Source organism: Lacerta agilis, chromosome 2 (genome assembly GCF_009819535.1).
Source record: "Lacerta agilis isolate rLacAgi1 chromosome 2, rLacAgi1.pri, whole genome shotgun sequence".
Lineage (NCBI taxonomy): Eukaryota > Metazoa > Chordata > Lepidosauria > Squamata > Lacertidae > Lacerta > Lacerta agilis.
Window position 1 is genome coordinate 29,200,051 of NC_046313.1, and position 21,673 is coordinate 29,221,723.

A 21,673-nucleotide genomic window follows, 5' to 3' on the forward strand; every position below is an offset into this window, starting at 1 on the left:
AGAGTTCCTTTCTCCTGCACAGCGAGTGCAATACATAGGAAGCTGCCTTATACTGATTCAGACCACAGGTCCACCTAGCTCAGCATTGGTAGCACTGATTGGCAGCAGCTCCTCGGGGTTTCAGGCGGAGTTCTCTCCCATCCCTACCTGGAGATTGAACCTTCTTGAGACCACCTGCGTGCAAAGTAGATGCTCTGCCACTGAGCTGCAGCCCCTCTCCCAACAATGAGACTTCATGCAGGTGGGTTTTGATTTGTGCATCTGTGTCAGCACTTCAGACACTGTGAGAGTGGTCACATAAAAGTGAGAGACATTGTTTCCCTGGCATCAGTCAGCATTCCATGTGTTTTAGAGAATATGATCCTTATTTCTCAAAAAAGTACATTCAGTATGCTTAAGGAATTGAGGAGCAAGTTATTGGCCTTGTTCTAGTAACTTTGTACATTACTCCGGTGGGTGCACAGAGCTTCCCTCCTTGTGCAGGTACTTACCTGTTCATTTCAATAGAGTGGGCACACACACACACACACACACACACACACACACACCCCTTCATCAAAAAGAACCAAGGAAAGTAATTCAAAACGAACCAAAGAAAGACGTGTGTGGCTGACATGCAACCCATAATTAACTGATTAAATTCCCTATTTTAAAATGTGGTGATGTCCATGGGCCAGGTGGCAGGAGGTGGGGATTAGTCAGTCTTGAAGTGTGTAGGTCTTTCTACAACCTCCCTGGCTAAACGGAACCCCTATTTTCAGCAGTGTTACCTTTCGGAATTTAGATTCCTGGGGACAAACTAAAGAAGAAAGGCTGTTGCTTTCATAGCCTCTTTATGCGTTTCTTGGAGGTTCCATTGTTAGAGACGGGATGCCGGACTAGAGCAATGCTTGGTCCACTGAGGCTTCTCCTAGATCTTGACCACACGTTTTGACACTACTCTCTTTTAACTGTTTCTGTCTTACTATATGAGTCATTTTTAAATCAGAACATAATTTGGCTTCAGGCATTTACTGCTGACTTTGCTTTGAAATCACTCATATCTCTAGTATTGTGCTGTACCTCACTCATACTGCTCTCCTTACATAAAATATTTCTTCTTCTTCTTGCTCTTCATGGGATTCATGGGCTTTAAAGACCATAATTTCTTTGGTAAGGTATCATCTCATTTGGGGAACATTTGCAAGGGCTTTGCATTGTCTTTTAGCTTTTTCACGTTCTGCATCTCTTCTCTGTGTTGTGACACAGCTTTCAGCATCAAATATACGTAATTTAAATTTGTGGCGTAAACTTTAATCAATTTTCAACACTTGTTGTTTTAATCCAATTTATTTTCTGCAAGAGCAGTTAAACATTGGATTCTTGGACTGAAAATATTTTGCATTGTTCTTCTGGGCTTCAGAGAGCCTACCTATTGAACACTTTAAAAGTCCAGCACAAGATTTAGTTTTGAAAACTGTTGTTTCAGCTATTAAGGAATCAGGTGCTTCGATAGACTGCAAGAACCATCCTACCTGCATAGGTTGTTCTTCCGTTTTTATATTTTATTGAATGTTTGACAGGTGGCTTGTAAACCATTTTGAAAATGTTCATTTTGAAGCAGTATGCAACTCTATTAAATAAATAATTGAATACATTTCAGTGGAGGAAGCTAATCTGTGTGCAAACAGGGTAGTGGCTTCCCACTTACATAGTAGCCCCACATGAACCTCGGAGCAGCATACACTAAACTCTGTATCAGGGTACATAAGTTTGAGAACTAGCACTAGTAATTTTAATGTTTTTAAGCTGTTTACTCTGTTCTGTCTTTGAAAGGAATGGGTCGTGAAGTTGAAAACCTTATCTTAGAAAATACACAACTGCTAGAAACCAAGTGAGTAACTTTTTCAGCTGTTGAACATAGAATTGCTTCTGCTAAACTTGTTTTAAAATTGATCGTGAGACTAAGGTTGCTGGTTCATAAAGGATATAATCAATCATGCCCAAGGCCCTTGTTCCATATATCTAGGTGACAGGTGTAGGTTAGTTGATGCTTTAGGTGTTTGCACTATTTTGATCTCTAATGGTTAATATAATTAATATAATAGGCTGTCTAGTCATGCTGGCCACATGACCCAGAAAGCTGTCTGTGGACAATCGCCAGCTCCCTTGGCCTAAAGTGAGATGAGCGCCGCAGCCCCATAGTCTCCTTTGGCTGGACTTAACTGTCCAGAGGTCCTTTACCTTTTACCTTACATATTCCTTTAGTTCATGAAAGGTACAAGATTATGAAAAGCACAGGGAATCTCAGAACACTAGAGCTTGGGTTTCTAAAGTGTAGCTAACCAGCAATAGCTTCAGGATAATCAGAAGCAATTCTCCCTCATTCACTAATTTTTTGTTCTCAAGAGCAGTGCTTTTTTTTCCTTTAAAAGTGTTATGGGGCACTCTCATTTTCCTACTTGAAATACTGCCCCTCAATGAGGCCAAACTTAGATTCACAAAATGTTTAGGGGTACCCCTGCGTACCCCCAGAAAAAGCACTGTCCAAGAGGATCTGCTTAGATGTTGCAATGCTAGAGTAGTTTAGGTGAGGCTAACATTTTTGGGGCGCAGGGTTCACCAACCCTCTGGGGCCACACACAGTTGTGGATATGGCCAAAAGAGGGTGTGGCCACTCAGTACTCTCACATGTGTACAGACATTCACAGGCATACTGCCCCCCCCCCAGGTGTACAGATCAGATAAGGAGGAGGGTTATTGCCCAGTACTGTGTTCACTTAATCATTTTTGCTGCTGTCAAATTTAGAGGGGTCCTGGGGGTCAATATTAGACCCCCCCCAAACTGAGGGTTAGACAACCCTGAGCTAGTCCAATATGGCATATTATACTTTTTGCCAAATAAAACAAATGTTGTAAACTAAGTTTTGTACAAGCTGTTGAAACTGTCGCTGTGAATAGAAATGGGACACAAAATATGAATCTGGGGCAGCCAGTGCCAACATAGTGCTGCGGCAGTTGTTCCATCAGTGCAAACATTTCAGCTTGCCAGATGTGGTGATGCACTCTCCCAATATTTCTCTGGAGATTCTCCTGGTGGAAATCATAGTGCAGGCTTCTGCTAGTGGGACTCATTAGTTTAATACTACCCAAAGCTATTTTTGTGTGTGTGTGGGGGGGGGTATCTAACTCTTTGTCGCTTGAATTCCTATGATAGGATTGAAATAACGGCAGTAAAAATAAATAGACCAATGTCTGTGATATTGGTAGAAATGACCTAATTACAGGTATTGTCTTTAGAAATGCCTTGAATGTGGTGAAGAATGACTTAATAGCAAAAGTAGATGAGCTCACCTGTGAGAAGGATGTGCTGAAAGGAGAGCTGGAAGCTGTAAAACTGGCCAAACAAAAGCTTGAAGAGAAGAACAAGGAATTGGAAGAAGAACTTAGAAAGTGAGTGTAATACGCTTGTTTCATGTACAGCAGAGAAGATCTTACCAGGGATTCTGCAACTAACTTCATTGATAACTCTTGCATCTTGTTTAGAGCCCGCGCAGAAGCAGAAGAAGCAAGGCAAAAAGCAAAGGAAGACGATGATGTATGTAATTGCATTGGCAGCTTTTTATCTAATCCCTTTTCTTATTTGTGTAATGTTGCTCTTAAAGTGGGCTAAATACCCTCACCTTTTGAAAGAGTTTTTGAAAAGAAGTGTGTACTTGTCCTTTCTTTTTGTGCTGCAACTCCTCTTGCAGTTGTAGAGTGGATTATGACATCTGGGAGATGCTGAATTAGTCTGCTTCCTCCACCCCACCCCTCCTTTGGACACCAAGGGGCTGTGAGGGGCTGCTTCCATTGTTGGCACTGTTTCTTCCTGTCCATTACTGCACTTTATATATAGCCATAAACACCTGTAAATTATTTTGAAACGACTGTCTTAGGCCCTTAGTGCAGTTCATTGGTGATGGAAGAGAAAGTAACTCCTCCTTAAATTGTACATAATTTGCTACGTTAAGCATACTTGGTTCTCTTTCCCCCCACCCCCACCCCCATGTGCAGAGTGATATTCCTACTGCTCAGAGAAAGCGATTCACTCGGGTTGAAATGGCCCGTGTCCTCATGGAAAGAAATCAGTATAAAGAGCGGCTAATGGAGCTCCAAGAAGCAGTGCGATGGACTGAAATGATACGGCAAGTGCAGTTTTCTTATGCTTGTTCATAGTATTTTACGGTTGCAATGCCATATAGCGCTCTCTCTCTCTCTCTCTCTCTCTCTCTCTCTCTCTCTCTCTCATAATTGCAGTGGGTTGGACTAAATAACCCCTGTGGTCCCTTCCAACTCTACCAATCTGTGATTCTGTGAAACTGCTGCTACTAGTGTATTGCATTGTGGAAAGTAGATTATTTTTAACAGTAAAGGGGGCAGGACTATTAAAAGGGGAGGGCTGTAGCCCTACTACATACTTTGCATGTAGAACATCCCAGGTTAACTTCCCAAGTAGGGCTGAGAGAGAGTCCTGCCTGAAACCCTAGAGAGTTGCTGTCAGACAGGGCAGAAAATAACGAGCCAGTGTTTCTCAAGCTTGTGTATCCAGCTGTTTTTGGACTACAACTTGTATCATCCCTGACCTCTGGTCCTGCTAGCTAGAGATGATGGCAGTTGTAGTCTGGCAACAGCCGGGGCCCCAAGTTTGAGAAACACTGAGCTAGATGGACCAGGCAGCTTCCTACCCTCCCCACCCATTGCTTAGCTCTTGGCATTCCTGCGCCCCCCCCCAAAAAAAAAGCTGGGTACACATTTAGTATCATATCTCTGAATAAAGAGATGGTGCTTGGCAGACAGACTCCAAGGAGATGATCTGCAGCGGTAGGAGGGGTGTACTGCACCTCTCACTTTGAACTTCTTCCCTAGGCACTCCTGTACTTTTAACATCTCATTTGGCTGCCACCTAATGGTTAGATGTGATTGCTACAGTTTAGTTTTACTACGGAAAGATATTTAGACCTCTTTGTGACTAAGTTGACTTGTTTTGCATGAGCCACATTCTACCATGGAGCAGTCCCCGTATTCCTTGCACATGCAGCTTTTGCAGCCGTAATGCTTGGTACTTCCTCTGATGAAATTGTTTTGTACACTTGACTGTTTGGAAATGCTTTCCTAATGCATGCATGAGGTGGACAAAATCGTAATCAAGCGGTGGGTGATCTTATCAGGAACTTAACATTCTGTAAAATCGGCAGTGAACAAAAAAACAGATTGAAATGCGCATGATGCTCTTATACTGTTTACCTTTCACCGGTTATACTAATAAGTGTGTGTGTTTTTAGGGGATGAGCGGTCAAAATAGTAACTTGAATTTTTAGAATATCCAGATACTAGTTTTGTTGAACAGTAATCTAACTTCATGTACAACTAAACCCAGAACAAGTTTAGAGGGCATGTGGCAGATGCACAGGGGGAAGTGAAGAATGGAAATGTCTTGCTGCTCAGACAGGCCTTGTTCTGCACACACATGGCCCACTTAGCACTATGTTAAATTGCACCCTGTTTATTCAGCAATCCCTCCCCACCCACCTCATCAATTTAATAGTATTGTATCTTGCAATCAGACATGAGCCATTTTCTAATTTGATGTGTCGTGCAGAGCATTCTAGGTCATCCTATTGCTCAACTAATTAGCTTTTGATTTTTTTTTCTTTAGGGCATCACGAGAAAATCCAGCCATGCAAGAGAAGAAAAGATCAAGCCTTTGGCAGTTGTAAGTACTGAAACGCAATCAGATGCTGGTATTATGCACAAAGCCTTTTTTGTTTCTTTACTGCAAAAGGAACCAATAACAACAAACCTATTTTCTCTTTGCCATCTAGAATGCCAACTGGGTAAGACTGACCTTAAAGACAGATTGTAAGATGCATCTTGCAATGTTGGGTTATGCACTTGGCCGAGAAACATAATTGCCTTAATCTAATTGTGGCATTAAAAAAAAAAGAAACCAGAATTCTGACACAAGAGTGCAGAGTTTTGTTAGCAGCTGTTCTATGAATATGAAAGTCAACTGAGGTTTGGGTAGCTTTTGGTGTGGTTTGCATATAATTTCAAGTACCGCAGAACTTTGTGTGAGAATTTGCGAAGTGCTAATTAATGTTCCATGTTGTAAACGTAATTACTGAAGCCAAATGTGAGAGAGTACTAAAATTGTGAGAGATTAATTATTGTGTGATTAAATATTAAAATCTTGTGTATCCCAGAATTTATTTAATTTAATACTTTTTTGTGGTTTAAGATTTAATAGAAATCTTTGGGCTCCTGTCTAAATAGTAGTGATTCTGCAGGACTTGGCTGTGAAGGTGCTGGATTACTTAGATTTGGATTCTTGTGGGATTGTGTTTCTTTTAATTTTATTGTAGTTCATATTCTGAACTGAAACCAATCTTGTCGATCCCTGCCTTTTGCTGTGGGGAAACAGAATACATTGAAGTTATGGATCCTCTATATCTGAACTCATAGTCTTGTAGTCTAATAAACTTGTACTCGGTGGCATACGCATGATATACACAATGATATTTAGGTTATGTGAAATGCTTTGGGCAAACCATCTGTAATCCTTACAACAATCTTGTAGAATATGCCAGGTTTATCTCCATGTTATAAATAATGGTGAGATGGAGGCAGCATCCTGCCTAAGGAACATTTACCAAGCTACATGATGAGCTGTGTGACTTACGGAGCAAAGCTCATGCTTTTAATCACTATGGCACATCAACTCAGATAATGATCAAACTGCTTGTGTGCCTATAAGTTTTGGGGAAACTGTGCTGTTTATATAATATCAGTGCTTCAGAGCCGTAATTACTGAGTGGCGTTGCCTATGGTGGCCTTAACTGTCTCGGGTCTAGAAATTTGCTATACAGATAGAGAAACATTTCAAATTTTCAGGTGCAGGAGTCCAACCCACCCTGGGACCTCAGGATGAAGGGCAGACAATAAATAGATAGAAATAAAAGTAAATAAATAAAAACAGGAGCCAGAAACATTTTTTTGGTACCAGTCCTGAATGTATATAGAAAGCTGTTTTAATACCACATTTTCAGACACCAGAGCATTCTCTAGCCCCTGCGTAAATGCCAAGTCTTTATCTTCATTCTTGGCTCGGATGTGCATGGAATAGTTATTATGAGTGTTGCAAGCGTAATGCTGCTGTTCTGATGGTGTGAGCTGTGTGGGACAGTTAATGGCTGCTGTGTTTGGGCCCATTCCTTTCTTACTAAGTTTCCTTACTCATTGCTTTGGCTGTGTACATTTGAAGCCAGTTTGGCTTTTGGGTGTATCTATGTACTCACATGCTTCTACTTTTTTGTGGTCTCCAGTTTTAGCAGACTATTCAGCTCATCAGGCAATACTGCTAAGAAACCAGAACCACCAGTTAATGTTAAGTACAATGCTCCAACCTCCCACATTACTCCATCAGTCAAGAAAAGAAGCAGCACTTTATCCCAGTTACCCAGTGACAAATCAAAAGCCTTCGATTTCCTCAGCGAAGAGTAAGACTTGCTTTGTTTATAAACTAAAATTATGCCGGCAGTATAGAATTATTTGAATATGTCAGCAATGCCAGCATGTATTGTAGTAGAAATATCAAAACAGGGTTCAGGTTGAGTAAACCTTGAAGTATTGGAATAACAGGTGGTAGCTGTTGGATTTTTATGGACAAAAAGAAGACTGCTTGCATAAATGTGGTAGCCTCTGTTGCATAACAATTACAACAATTTATTCAACTTACTATATTATTATGCTTGGGGGCTGCATAACTAGTTAGCATGCCATGCATAACTAGTTAGCATGCCATGCCAGAATCTTGCTTGTTCTCCTAAAAACCTTAGATGCATTGTGCTGACAGTTTCTCACTGAGAAAAAAAATACAAAAGTAGTTTATAGAAGTACAGTGGTACCTTGGTTGTTGAACTTAATCCATTCTGGGAGTCCGTTCAACTCCCAGAACGGTTCGAAAACCAAGCCATGACTTCCGATTGGCTGCAGGAGCTTCCTGCACTCAGTCGGAAGCTGTGTCAGATGTTCAGCTTCCAAAAAGCGTTTGCAAACTGGAACACTCACTTCCGGGTCTGTGGCATTCAGGAGTCAAAAAGTCCAAGTACCAGGCCATTCGACAACCAAAGTACGACTACCTTGAAGGAAGTATAATGTCCAGGGAGTAATACAGATTTCATTTGCGTATTAACTTTGAAGAACCTCTTCTGCCACCCCCTACATAACTTTGAAAAGTTTTATTTGGGCTAATGGGGATTGGAAGGTATAGAGGAAGTTGAAATAATAATAAAAAATGTGTCTCCTCCTTTTGCCAAGGTCTGAGGCCAGTCTTGCCTCACGTAGAGAGCAGAAGAGAGAACAGTACCGCCAAGTGAAAGCCCATGTTCAGAAGGAAGATGGTAGAGTGCAAGCTTTTGGTTGGAGCCTTCCTCAGAAATATAAACAGGTATTGTGTTATCAACTGTTCATTTGTTTTAGTTTGGGGATATTGTGGTGGCAGGTCACCAAAGGCATTTTCATTTTCAGCAAGGTTGGAAACCTGTAACCCTCCAGATCCCATCAACCTCAGCCAAAACATGGAGCTATTTAAATACCTGTGCAGAGATCATCATACCTACAAATTGCTATATAGAATCATTATAATTAATTAAATTTCTATACCACACTTCATCTGAGGATCACAGGACAGTTTACAGTATAAAAAACACAAAAATGCATACTATAGAAAGAAAGAAAAACAATACACACACACCCCAGTTTTAAAGGCCATAGATTGTCTAATTAGCCAAAGGCCTGAGAGAAGAGGAATGTTTTTGCCTGATGCCTAAATACATGTAATGAAGGCACCACACGAGAATAATACACTGACTAAGCTAAAGCAAAATCAACAATTTAAAACAGCATAGTCTGGGGCACTTTAAAGACTAGCAACTTTATTGTGGCACAAGCTTTTGTGGGTGGCAATAATGTTAAGAGTGGCCATTCATAAAAATAAAAAAGATGTTAAAAACACAGGCATCCTGGTATTGGTAAGCCAAGTAACAAATGCAGAGTGATAAAAATCGTTTATCTCCACAAGCTGATAGCATTGAACCTCTCATCAATTTCCCATAGCAGTCTTCCTTTAAAACCATCTTACAGCTCCACAGAGAACTAAAGCATCATTGAAAGGGTTAGAAAGGGTTTTAAAAGCCTAGCAAAATGAAGGCAGGATTAACATAGTGCAGGTATGGGACCGAGCAAAGCAGTTTAGCCCTGCATTTTGAAATTCCAGGGCTGCTGCTGAAATGAGACCTGAAACAAGGGAACTCTAAGCAGGGACCCATCTGAACCCAGGAAACTGCATGTTGCACAAAGGATTTCTGGTTAATAGTTGAAGGCACTTCCTTTGTGGTGGTCACAAGGCGTTGGTGATCTGTGGAGCTATCCTGTTTACTTGTAAACATGAAATCTGGAAATAGTTTAAACTGGGAAGTTAGGCTTTCTTTATCCTTCTTATTAAAAGGCACAATTTTCCCATTTTAAACACAAATGCTGCTGTTCAGAAAGAACAACAACTAGCAATAAAAGGTCACTGAGCTTCGGGAAGAGTGGGATGGCTTTGTGTTCAAACCTCTTTGTAATGGAATGTTACTGCACATTTTTCTGAAGTTTGAGAACATGTGTGCTACCTTGCATATTTTTATGGGAAATGTTTCAAGGTCTTAAAACTATGATCTGCATAGATAAGTATACCTTTAACCCCATCCCAGTCTTTGTGCATAAGGCTTTGTATATTTTATACACACACACACACACACACACACACACTCTTTTTGCTGAGAAGGCCTCTTGGCTAATCTGGCAATATAGACTTTTAAAATTACAATACTGCCCCCCTCTGGCTTTGATCTCTCTAGCATATGACTTTAAAATGAGTGGATCTATGAATGTTCTTCCCAGAAAGTCTAATATTCTGGTCATCTTGGCAAACCTATCACATACTGATATGGGCTTGTGACAAGCTGGTCTGTAAGATGCCAGAAACATTTTGAAGCAAAGTAAATATTTCTTTCTCACTTTTTAGGTTGTAAATGGTGGTGGCCAGGGTGATAACAAAATGAAGAACTTACCTGTGCCTGTTTACCTAAGGCCACTCGATGAAAAGGATACATCCATGAAGGTACACCTGTCTTCCCTTTTCTCCAGTTCCCTCTTTTAATATAAAGAATGCCCCAGTAGTGATTTTTAGATCAGGCCTAATTCTGCATGAGGAAGTTATATCCTTGTTAGGTTCTGAGCAATGCCTAGTTTAATTTAAATTGTAGGTGCTTAGTAAATACTTTTGAGAAACTCTGGTTATTTATATATTGTTATATTGTTATTTCCCTAAAAGCACAATATATGATAGGGTGCAACAAATGTTTGCTGTCTTTCTACATCTTATAACAAGAAATGATAACCAGGTTTTCCCAGTGGGTTTTATAAAGTTTACTTGCTGTTTTGTAGCTTTGGTGTGCTGTAGGAGTTAATTTGTCTGGAGGGAAGACAAGAGATGGCGGTTCAGTGGTTGGTGCCAGTGTGTTCTACAATGATGTGACGACTCTAGATGCAGAGAGCAACAAACAGAGGAGCGCATCACAGAGTAGCTTGGATAGATTAGATCAAGAACTCAAGGTAAGGTCAGAGGTATAATCAAAATGTGAAACTGTTTGCAAATCTATTAACACTTCAAGAAAATAGAAAACTTCAATATTGTGTTCATAATTCAATAATTATGGGATGATTGGTTCAAAAACATTTTGGTGCACGCTCATGAACAAGAACCAGTGTTTGCTTGCTAGTTTGCTAGTCTTCATTAGACCCCAGATTTCCATGGAAAATCATTCATTTGCTTTTACAACGCATTTTGCATTGTATCCGTCCGTCTAGGTCTAGGTTCCATTAGATGCTTCTTGGTTCCAAAGCTTTTATAGTGGCCAGGTGGAGCATTTGGAGAAGAAGAAGAAATCTAGTTCCACAAGACCAACATGATTATGGTGTGACAGAAAACTTGCCTGTTCGGTTTAGTTCATGGAAGTGTCTTTTGCATAGCTATGAAAATAATGTGGGGGAGTTTGTGTGTAAAACTACCTGCAACGCTCCTGGTATTTAGTAATTCTGGTTGCTTATTCGTCTGCATTTGTAGAAAATGCACCTAGCAATTCACAGTGTGGTTCTCTCCCACCCCCCACCAAATAAAAATGAGGTTGAACTAGTAAACTCTAAAATAACACTGTGACCCAGTTGGCTAAGCCCAGTGATGGCTTCAGATGATCAGGCAAACATGAGGGTTTACCAGCAGAGAATATTGTGGCTGGAGTGCTCCTCCTGCCATCCTGCTGGTGTCTTGCTTCCCAGGGCTAAACCAGGGATTGTTTTGCTCATTGCAAGGCTAGTAAGTTGTCTCACTTCAGACAAACTACAAACTGTAACTGAGGTTTGTTCTTGGTTGTGGGCAGTTTGTTTGATGGAAAGCATTTGTCAGCCGGGGTTTGGACATAACCTTGGCAGGATCATGGCATAGCTCTGGGTAGCGCAGTAAAACCAGGGGAAGAGTTTGGTAGTCTTAATCTTCTTTCTGGGAACCCACACATTTGCTCATTCACACTAATACATCATTTAGGTTAGTGTTATATGCAAACTAGGTCTGCATATTGTGTAACGTTTACATTGGTTGGTCTTGGTTTCCCCCTACACAGGACCAGCAGAAAGAGCTGAGAAACCAGGAAGAATTGTCAAGCCTTGTGTGGATCTGTACTAGCACCCACTCTGCTACAAAAGTCATCATTGTAGATGCTAACCAGCCAGGAAACATCCTCGACAGTTTCATTGTTTGTAATTCTCATGTGCTTTGTATAGCTAGTGTACCAGGTAAGAGACTCAGGTGAGGGGGGCAATTACTTGAGTCAACATGGGTTTGCTTCTGCCTGTTTTGGAACTGCTGTTGAAATTCAGTAAGCCTTTTTTAGGTAGTCATAATGTGTGTAAATTGGCCAGTAATCTCCAAGTCAATTCAGCTTTTGCTATGGATTGTTACTGAACAACCTGATTCGTTCAAAATGTGGCTAAGCCATGATTTGTTTAACTTTCAACCTTTTTTGTACATCCATACCCACTTTTTTTGTACATCAGACAAAACAAGCTGCAACGACTTTGCTATAATCCATAAGGTTAAGCCTGGTTTCTTTAACAAACTATGGTTAAAACAAACAAATGTGCATTACCTGCAAGCACAACCAAGGTGTAACTTGCTATGTAAAGTGTGAAAACCCTCCATTTAATGTCTGAGGGTGGAATATAACAATAGTGCTCAGTCCTGTGTTCTGTCAGCACAAGAATTTCTGCTTGTGAAATGGAGCATTCTCCCCTATCCCCCCAAACCAGTTTTAGGGTTCCCCCAACCCTCAGGAGCAGATTTGGGGAGGGTGGGGGGGGGAGTCCGGTTGCGTAAGTGGAAATCCTTATAGCATAGCTTAATAATAATAATAATAATAATAATAATAATACTTTTTATTTGTACCCCGTCCTCCCCAGCCGGAGCCGGGCTCAGAGCGGCTAACATCATATAAATAATACAAAATGCATAAAAATAAGCAATCAATCCTGCCCTGTATTTTTAAAAGAAGCTAATAATTGCTGCTATAGGATAGACAAATATATACTTCATTTACATTATTTATTTTGGGGTTTTTGGTGGTGCTATTACATTGTGTTCTATACAGAGTCTTTTATCTGTACCTGTGTCTGAAGCCCTAACTCCATTAAAGCAATGTTGTAAATTCTTCCTAAGATGCTAATATGAAAAGTTAAGTTAGTCATTGATATGTCATCGCTGCACCAACAAGTAAAACCTTTGCTGTCAGAAATGCTACTTTGTTTTGGCTGTTTTACTCTAAAACAAGTAGAATCCTAGTAACTAGACAAGTTCAACAAGTATGTTTTAAGGAACTCTCCCTTTTATTTCTGAACACTAAGAATTAATTGCTTTGTTTGTACCTTTTACATCCTAGCAGCCATACATGTAACAATTCCCTCTTCTTAATGCCTGTTTTCAAATCTAATTCTGACTCATTCTTAAATTTCACTGAAATCTGGTGGGTAAGCTATGTGAAGGCATGCATTAGCTTCGATAGATGTTGTGTTATGATACACATAACAGCAAATTGCAAGTATTTTATGAAGACCACCAACCCGCAAAGGGTACTGAAAAGTTAACTATCCAAGGTACTGAATGAAACCTTATAATTTTATTTCAGGAGCCCGCGAAACTGACTATCCTACAGGAGAAGAAGGGTCACAAGAACTGGACTCTGGTCTGGTGGACAAATCATCCTTGTCTGGCAGTATGAATAGCAACTGCTCAGCAGAAACAGACAGTCTTTTAGGAGGAATCACAGTAGTTGGTTGTACGGCAGAGGGTATTACAGGGCCTTCTGCTGCCCACAGTGCCAATGGTGCCTCCCCTGAGACAAATAAACAGCCAGGTATGAAAACATTCACAATTTTTATTCAAAATGTAGTTTGTTGCAGCATGGAAAGTTGTTGAGTTATCACATTTTAAAATGGAAGCAAAAACTTTCAGATCTCCTTGCAGGGAGGAAAGATGGTTTACCAGAGGGAGAGTGACCAAGTGATCTTTCACGTAATGCTTTTATCGTATAGTTTAGTGTTGCGTCCAAACATGGCCTGTTTGTCTGAAGGAGAAGCCTTGTACTTCTAAGTGATAATCACAGGGTTAATTATAATTGAGCCTCCATCCAGGAGATGTAAAAGTATATCATTAGTAGCAGACAACATGCTTGTCGACCATTTGAGCTTATTAATGCAACATGCTGATTTGTTACAGAAGAAAGTGTGTTCTCTGTAGCAGGGATGGAGCATACATAATATAATGATGCCACTTAGCAAACAGACTTGACACAGACTAATTCTGCCACTTGGCCCATTCTACATACATCACCTTATCTTCTCAGTTTAGATATGTCTTTTCTGTATAAAAAACAAAAAGGAACGTAGAAAGAACCAAAGGAGTGACTCAGTGGGGCACACATTTTTACGCATGCTTTCTTGTAGTAGGGAACTGAGTGACCTATAACTGAAAAATGTACCTTAGACGTTTCAGCTGAGAATGATGCAGTGGATGAGAACATTCAGACAGCAGAGGAAGCAACCGAGGCGACAGAAGTCAATGCTGGCTCAGGAGAAGAAGTTGCAGATATTGCACAGACTGGAGTCTACACAGAACATGTCTTCACAGATCCTTTGGGAGTTCAGGATACCGTAGAGGGTTCTCCAGCATTTCAGCCTAGGTACGCCCACTTTTGCATGGACAGAAAAGGAGTAGTAAAGGCAGAAAGAGATTATACTGCATTTCTAATGGCAAATGTGTTCACATCTTGTGGTACTGAGCTCCTAAATTTAAACTGGAATTGCTAGAGTGTGCAGACTAAGTAAAAGAGTATTGAAACAAGCCTAGTGTACTTTGAACAACCTTTTCATATTTTAACCATTTGACTTTCCCCTTTCTCTCAGCAACGAGTCAGATTTGTATAAGGATGTTGCTGTGTTGCCAAATGAGCAGGATCTCGTAAGAGAAGAAGCACAGAAAATGAGCAGCCTTTTGCCAACAATGTGGCTTGGAGCCCAGAATGGATGGTAAAGCAAGAACCTTAATTCCAAACTATTTTACTAATGGAAATTTGTGTAGTGATCAGTTCAGTTTTTTCCTTTTCTGAGGCTGGTAAATAATCTTTCTTTAAAAAATAAAATGAAACCTCAACCTTGAAATTTGCTCTGAATTACAGATTCAGGTGAGATTTTTAAACAATTAACACCGATGATTGACTAAGCCCCAATTAATCTTGTCACCCAGTCATCTGCATATTCAGTCAGTGATGTGAGACCCAGCCAAGTAACTTAAAGCTGGCACTCAGAAGTGGGAGGTTAGATAAGTGGTTCTGCTGTTACAGTATTGCACCTTTGTTTTAATAAGTAAAGTTTTATAGCCCGCCCTTAAGCAAGAGTACTATTGGGTCAGCTAACAATAAAAAACAACAACAATAGTTATACAGAGGGTTTAAAAGCAGAGCAGCAGCTAAAACCAATTTCTGGTAAAAGAAGGCAGGGGGAGCTTAAAAAACAGTCCTCCACTATATTATTTACATTTCTGTCCCACCATTCCCCACAAAGGAGTCCAGTGGACCTGCCTGAGGAGAGCATTCAGTAAATTAGAGCACCACTGTCAAAATTGTCAAAAAGGCAATTTTCTTGGGTTGCCACCTGTATAACTTTTGACAGGAAGCACTCGGAGAAGGGCCTCCAACAACAGTCTTAAAGCATGGTGGATATTTACTGTTGCCTGTCACATCCCTCCCTCCCTCCAAAAGCCTAGGATAGAAGGCTTTGTCTAATTGCAACAGGGATAGGGTGGTTTTGGAGGTTAGCTCTCCCCTAGCTAGCTGTGATACACACCCCCTGCCGCCACCCCCTGTTGAAAATGTCCCTGCCACAAGTAGACTAGAAATAAACCTTCTTCTTGGCACTTTGTCCCATTCCTTGCTGTAGTTAGACTCGGAAATTGATTCCAATTAAAGGCTTTGTTCAAGTCTAATTGTAGTGTGAGAGGGAGTTAATGTGAGAGGGAGGGTGGGAGAGAGAGATCTTTCAGGAAGATCACACCACTTCCATCCTGTTAGGCATGAAAAAAGCTAAAGCATTTTTGCCCAGCCCTAATTGCTGGTGGCAGGGGCTAACGCGCATGTGGTGTCCACAACAATTTATCAAGTTCCCAAATGTGCCCACTACGCCAAAAGGGTTTGTGGCCTCAGTAAAGGTCTTTAAAGGTAAGCACTAGCATTTTGAATTAAATGATCCGTTAGCTCCTGACAGCAAGTTTAGATTCCTGAAAAGGGCATCAGCAAAGCTGAACAGAATTAAGCTACTGAAAAAACCTAATTCAGGCTGGGCAAAGCAGTAATGTTTAAGCCAACTTGTGATTTATTTATTTTTTAAGCTAACAGCTATAAACAATACTGCCATTTTTAAACGCTAACATGGATTTTGGAATATTGGATTTTTAATTAATTTGACTTTATCGTTGCAGCTTATATGTTCATTCTTCAGTGGCTCAGTGGAGAAAATGTGTTCATGCAATTAAACTTAAAGATTCTATACTCAGTATAGTGTAAGTTGCTATAAAATTAATTTTTTTTCCATAATGACATTCACATTTCTGTAATTTAAAATGGAGTTAGCTGAGTAGAAAATAATTATACTAAAAATAGCTTCTGTGAAATGCTGGTTCAGAAAAGGTTTTTTGATTTTTTTTAGGGGGGTTTGGAGAAGACAATGGCACCTTGGGATTGTCAGCAAGAAAATAGAAAGTGATGTATTTGTTGGCAATCATAAAGCTGTCATTGAGGATCCTTCTAGGGATGTTTGTAGCTGGGATGTCATACCGACTGAAAGCTAGGAGGGAAAATTGTGCAAGTAAATTTTCCCACAATCTTTAAGTAATATTGCTGGTTTAGCAGGACAGTCTGTGAGCAGATTTAGATTCACAAAAATCTATCTTCCCACATCACAAGCACAAAATGTTGCTGTGGGAGTGACCCCCCCCCCAATACCTGTTCTGGGGTATGTGGTTTGGTTTTTGTCTATTTGTTGATCTCCTTCAGTGGTTTGTGCCATAGTGTAAGCTTGGGGAGGAAGGCGCTTTTGTAGTGGCCAAGCATATTGTCTTACAAAATAGGACACTCAATAAAACTTCTCCTGCTCTGAAATAGTTGACTGAGGTTCTTTGGGGCTTGGTTAAGAGATAAAACAATTGCTTAAAAGACCATGAATAAATTTAATACAGTATTAGGACCATTTCTTCGTATGCTAATTAACATAAAAATTTCAGTTGAGTCTCATTTATATCTGAAGTTTAGACAGATGGCATGCACTGGTCGCCTGTTAGGGGTGGGAGAGGGTGCCAACATAGGATGTGTTTGTGTTTGTGTTTTTCTGTGTAGTGTTGACAGGGCTTAGTGAGCACAACTATCTATTACTATGGTCAGAGTGCCCTCACAATATACATTTTGCCTTTCTTTCTTTTCTAGACACGTAAAAGGAATAGTATTAGTTGCACTAGCAGATGGAACTTTAGCAATATTTCACAGAGGAGTAGGTAAGTCTTCTATTTATACACCCTAGAACTGCCACATATTTATATGTCTGGTCTACTTCTAAAATGTGGATACATTGCAGACCTTTATAGATCATCTGCTCAGTGGGAAATCTTGTAATTCTTGGGATAATATTGACCAAAAAAATGAAGTCCTTCATCATCATCATCATCATCATCATCATTATTTTATTATACCATCATCACCATCAGTTTATTTATTTATACCCCACCCTTTTCTCTGATGGGACTCAATGTAAGGCATATGTGTCTGGATATGTCTGCGTTCGGTGCTACCCAGATGTTTTTGCACTACAACTTCTATCTGCCACAGCCAGCATGGCCAGCGGTCAGAATTGATGGAAGTTGTGATCTGAAACATCTTAAGGGCAGGTTGACAGAGGCTTCTTTATGCCATTATGGATTTTATCTGTTCCCTATAAAGTTATGTATTTGAATAATGGAAAATAAGTGAATAGAAATGTAGTAGTATACATATTTTAGTCATGTAGACAAATTAACATTTGCAGACAAGGTTTGCTCAACCTCTTAATTTCTTCTTCTTCTTTTAAAGATGGGCAATGGGACTTGACAAACTATCACCTTCTAGATTTGGGCCGACCTCACCATTCAATCCGGTGTATGACTGTGGTACACGATAAAGTCTGGTGCGGCTACAGAAACAAAATTTATGTGGTTCAGCCCAAAGCCATGAAAATAGAGGCAAGTTAAAGCAACCATTTAAAATTGGTGAATAATCAGGGAAAACTCATTTAGAAGAAAGTAGGTTAAGTAGGAAATGAGATTATATGGCATAAAGAGAACATCTATGAAGGCCAAGCAAGCAGGATCATGTTATACATTGCCGGGGTTCGGTGCTGGAGCTCCCCGTGCGTGAGTCTAAGCTACCCACGCACGAGGTACCAGTTGCCGGGGAAAAGCGGCCAGCGTTCCGCGTGCGTATGGGCACGGGCGCCGGCCAAGTCTCACTATCTGAAGGTTGCTGAGTAAGACGGAAAATGACTCCAAAGGTGCGTGAGTAAGTGGATGCCTCAAAACTAAATAAATGCCTCAAAAACTAATGGATGCCTCGAATCTGAACTGGAACTACTTGTAACCTCCTGCACTATCATTTAGTAAAAAAGGAAACCAAACCAAGGATATTGTCTAAGCATGAGATAAGAAATTAAAAAATCCTGAAACCTTTACCCTTTTCCCCAATTGACGACAGACACCGAATCTTTCTTTTGTGGCTTTGGCCAAACCCGCATAGGCTCGTTTTCTAGCCCTAAGCTAAGTTTCCCTAAACTCTCAGTCCCTGTGCGCCAATTCTTCCGCGATGCTAACTAAATAAAACTAGACCGATAAATCTTCCGCAAATCTAGCCCTGAGCTAAACCTAAGAGCCTAACTAAAACCTCACCGAAAGATCTTCCGCAAACTAAACCTAACTAAAAGAAACCCATCCAGCCCGTCCAGCCCGCTCCCAAAACCCTTAAACTAAACTTGACTGAACTAAGCTTCAACTGAAAAAACGTAAAAGAACGTGCCTAAGCGGGGAGCCTCAGCCTTTTATTTAGGAACAGGTATGACATCACGATCAATATTTCAACCAATAAAACCACTGTTGCTGCCCTCCAAAAAGGCGGGAAGCAGGATAAACGTCCATTGATAATTTTGAAAAACCACTGGAACTACAAATTAAAGGCGGAGTAATCCTAATGGCAAAATGTTTCTTCATTCTTACTTCCACTTTCACTTTTAAGTGGAAGGATACGAAAAGTAGTTCTTAATAACCATTAAAATAAACAAATAACCGCGGATCTTTAACGGATCCACGAAGTGTATTCCGACAATACATGACCATGAATATGTGGAAAATCACTGTCAGAAGATAGCCATTAGTAAATCTTGCTAATTCAGTAGATTTACCTTTGGTCTGTTGAAGGACAGCTGGAGGAGATGGGGCTCACAGGGTCATTTTTTTTTTTAAAGCAGACTTTATTGCATTGATTCATACTAAACAAAAAATCCATTGCTGATCCTCTCTTAACAGTATTACTGAGAGAGAGGGAAAAGATGTGATCTTATTTTATCTTAGTAATGTGTAAACTGGAGGCACTGGATAAGTATTTTATTATGCATTCCTTAATTAAACTATAATTCATTTCAGAAATCATTTGATGCACACCCAAGGAAGGAGAGCCAAGTGAGACAGCTGGCCTGGGTGGGAGATGGAGTGTGGGTGTCAATCCGTTTAGATTCCACACTCCGCCTTTATCACGCTCACACTTACCAGCATCTACAAGATGTCGACATCGAACCCTATGTAAGCAAAATGCTAGGTAAGTCATTGGCTTGAATCAGACAAGTCACCTTCTTGTACAAATGAAAAGACATGGACAAATTATGTTGCTGGCTGAACACCCTACAAATTACTGCATAATGATGGCATGTAGTACTATTGTACTACAAATAGTAGTAAGGTCTTTTGTGTGATTTCCTCTAAGGAAAACATGAGATGTGGGGCCTTCAAGGGCATAACGGGGAGGCACTAAGAAGACCATTGACTACAAAATAAAGGACTTCACACTCTAAGTCCTTTATTTTTTCCTTCGAAATGAGGAAACAGTCTCCTTGGGAAAAGAGAAGAATAGGAAATGTTAGGCGCCATTTTTCATAGTTGAACTTTACTATACTTTGAACTTTGGGAGTTTCCTCTTCATATCTTTATTTCAATCTTTAAAAGCTCCAGCTAGCTTGTTTTGTTGACACTGTTGTTGACACTGGCTGCAGCTCTCCAGGTTTTTCAGTAAAGTTCTTTTCCCATCACCACTTGGAGATGTGGGGATTGAACCTGAGATATTTTGCATGCAGAGCATTGTATCTGCCATTGAACTACATGGGGACATCCATGGAGCTAAGGAACTGTTTGGAGATTTAAAGAACCCCAGTCATTAAAAGAACAAATAGTTTCCAGAACTTCTCTTTTTGTTTATAAAACGTGGAGTAAAGTTAGGTTTAAAAGGGGACAGTTTTTGCAGATATGTATCTTTTGGTTTCTAATGAGTGCTGCTGTGTTTGTTTCAGGTACTGGAAAACTAGGATTTTCATTTGTGAGAATCACAGCTCTTATGGTATCCTGCAATCGGTTGTGGGTTGGGACAGGCAATGGCGTCATTATCTCCATTCCATTAACAGAAAGTAAGTGCAATAAGAAAAGTAGATTAAACAAGAGTGTCAATATTTCAGACCAGATAAACTCTTGTGCTGGCCCATGTCTGGTGTTCTCCAGCAACTTTGGTAAATTTTCTGATTTCAGTCTGGTCCGATTCTGTAGTTTTCACAGGGATTCTCAGGGACTGGCAGTTTCATATACTAAAAAATAGCAAACCTTCTCAGAGATTTGATGGTACTCCTCTGTATTCACAAATGCAAGCAGATGGAGGTGGGCAAACTAGATGTAAGTCCTTGGAAAACACATCAGTTTTTTTTTTAATTTAATAGCAAATGAGGGGCTTATCTAACAACTTTGTGCCTCGTCATCTTCCCACTGCGTCAACCACTCCTCCCTCTTCAATAGACCCCACCCAATTGTAATCCTGCCGCTTTCGTCCTTCTGCCCTTTTTGCTCTGGAATTCCTGATAGATTCTGCAGGTGATTACTTTCTCTTCTCTGGCTGCCACAATCCCAGCCCGTAGCTAGAAAAACAGACATAGAGAGGGAACTGCTTCTGTTCTGAGCTTTGTAAATGCTAGGGACAACTTGATTCAATTTCTAACTATTTTCTGGATCTGCCTAAAATGTACATGCAATTAAGGAAACTGTTATAAAATTTTGTTTAATACCCAGCCCACTTCATTCCATAAATCCTTGCCCAAAAACTCTCTGCTTGGGGCTCCCATTTTTGAATACTTATTTAATCATGTTTGAATAACTACAGATTTTTCTCTCACTGTGCTGAAAATGCATACTTTTCTAGTATAATATTGGTGTAATGCTGGGGTGGACTGTTGTGGGTTGTCATAGTATATTTTGCTAATGATGAATTCTTTCATATCAGTTGCTTTGAACACCACATGCATTGTTTTCCATGCTGTACCATTACATTGATCATCCATTAAATGTCCGGTTTTGCATTGCAATTATGTGCATTCAATTAAAAACAAATACTTCAAATTGTAACAGTTTTTAAAATGGTGAAAATATTCCCGAAAATCAGCTACATTCACCCTAGGCAATTTTCTTATAAAATGCAGTTACCTTTTTTTAGAGGATAGAAAAGAGGAATTGGTGTGTTTTTTTATATATGCTTCTAGGACTAAATAGGCAAGAATATGTAGAGATTGCTGAGCTGGACAGATATCCTTACCACCACCAGTTGTTTTAGCAACAGGTGCTCCCAACTCCATATAAGGTGTTCTAACGATTGTGGCGATAATGTTTGTGACATTATCCTTACCA

General features: G+C 40.1%; 1 protein-coding gene across 18 annotated transcripts in view; it reads left to right on the forward strand.

Moving 5' to 3' along the window:
* Positions 1-21,673, forward strand: part of SPAG9 (sperm associated antigen 9) — a 71,765-nt gene that overhangs the window by 41,584 nt on the left and 8,508 nt on the right. For 9 of the 18 annotated variants that reach the window (XM_033139160.1, XM_033139167.1, XM_033139163.1 and 6 more), the window contains 19 exons: positions 1,816-1,873; positions 3,280-3,432; positions 3,526-3,577; positions 4,036-4,166; positions 5,678-5,734; positions 5,844-5,855; positions 7,344-7,517; positions 8,338-8,467; positions 10,088-10,183; positions 10,510-10,677; positions 11,742-11,913; positions 13,299-13,526; positions 14,156-14,351; positions 14,575-14,697; positions 16,145-16,225; positions 17,145-17,212; positions 17,784-17,932; positions 19,382-19,553; positions 20,299-20,412. In XM_033139160.1, coding sequence (XP_032995051.1) covers positions 1,816-1,873; positions 3,280-3,432; positions 3,526-3,577; positions 4,036-4,166; positions 5,678-5,734; positions 5,844-5,855; positions 7,344-7,517; positions 8,338-8,467; positions 10,088-10,183; positions 10,510-10,677; positions 11,742-11,913; positions 13,299-13,526; positions 14,156-14,351; positions 14,575-14,697; positions 16,145-16,225; positions 17,145-17,212; positions 17,784-17,932; positions 19,382-19,553; positions 20,299-20,412 — 2,334 coding nt within the window. The remainder of the gene's footprint in view (positions 1-1,815; positions 1,874-3,279; positions 3,433-3,525; positions 3,578-4,035; positions 4,167-5,677; positions 5,735-5,843; positions 5,856-7,343; positions 7,518-8,337; positions 8,468-10,087; positions 10,184-10,509; positions 10,678-11,741; positions 11,914-13,298; positions 13,527-14,155; positions 14,352-14,574; positions 14,698-16,144; positions 16,226-17,144; positions 17,213-17,783; positions 17,933-19,381; positions 19,554-20,298; positions 20,413-21,673) is intronic. The other 9 variants (XM_033139162.1, XM_033139168.1, XM_033139165.1 and 6 more) reach the window with 1 other exon arrangement.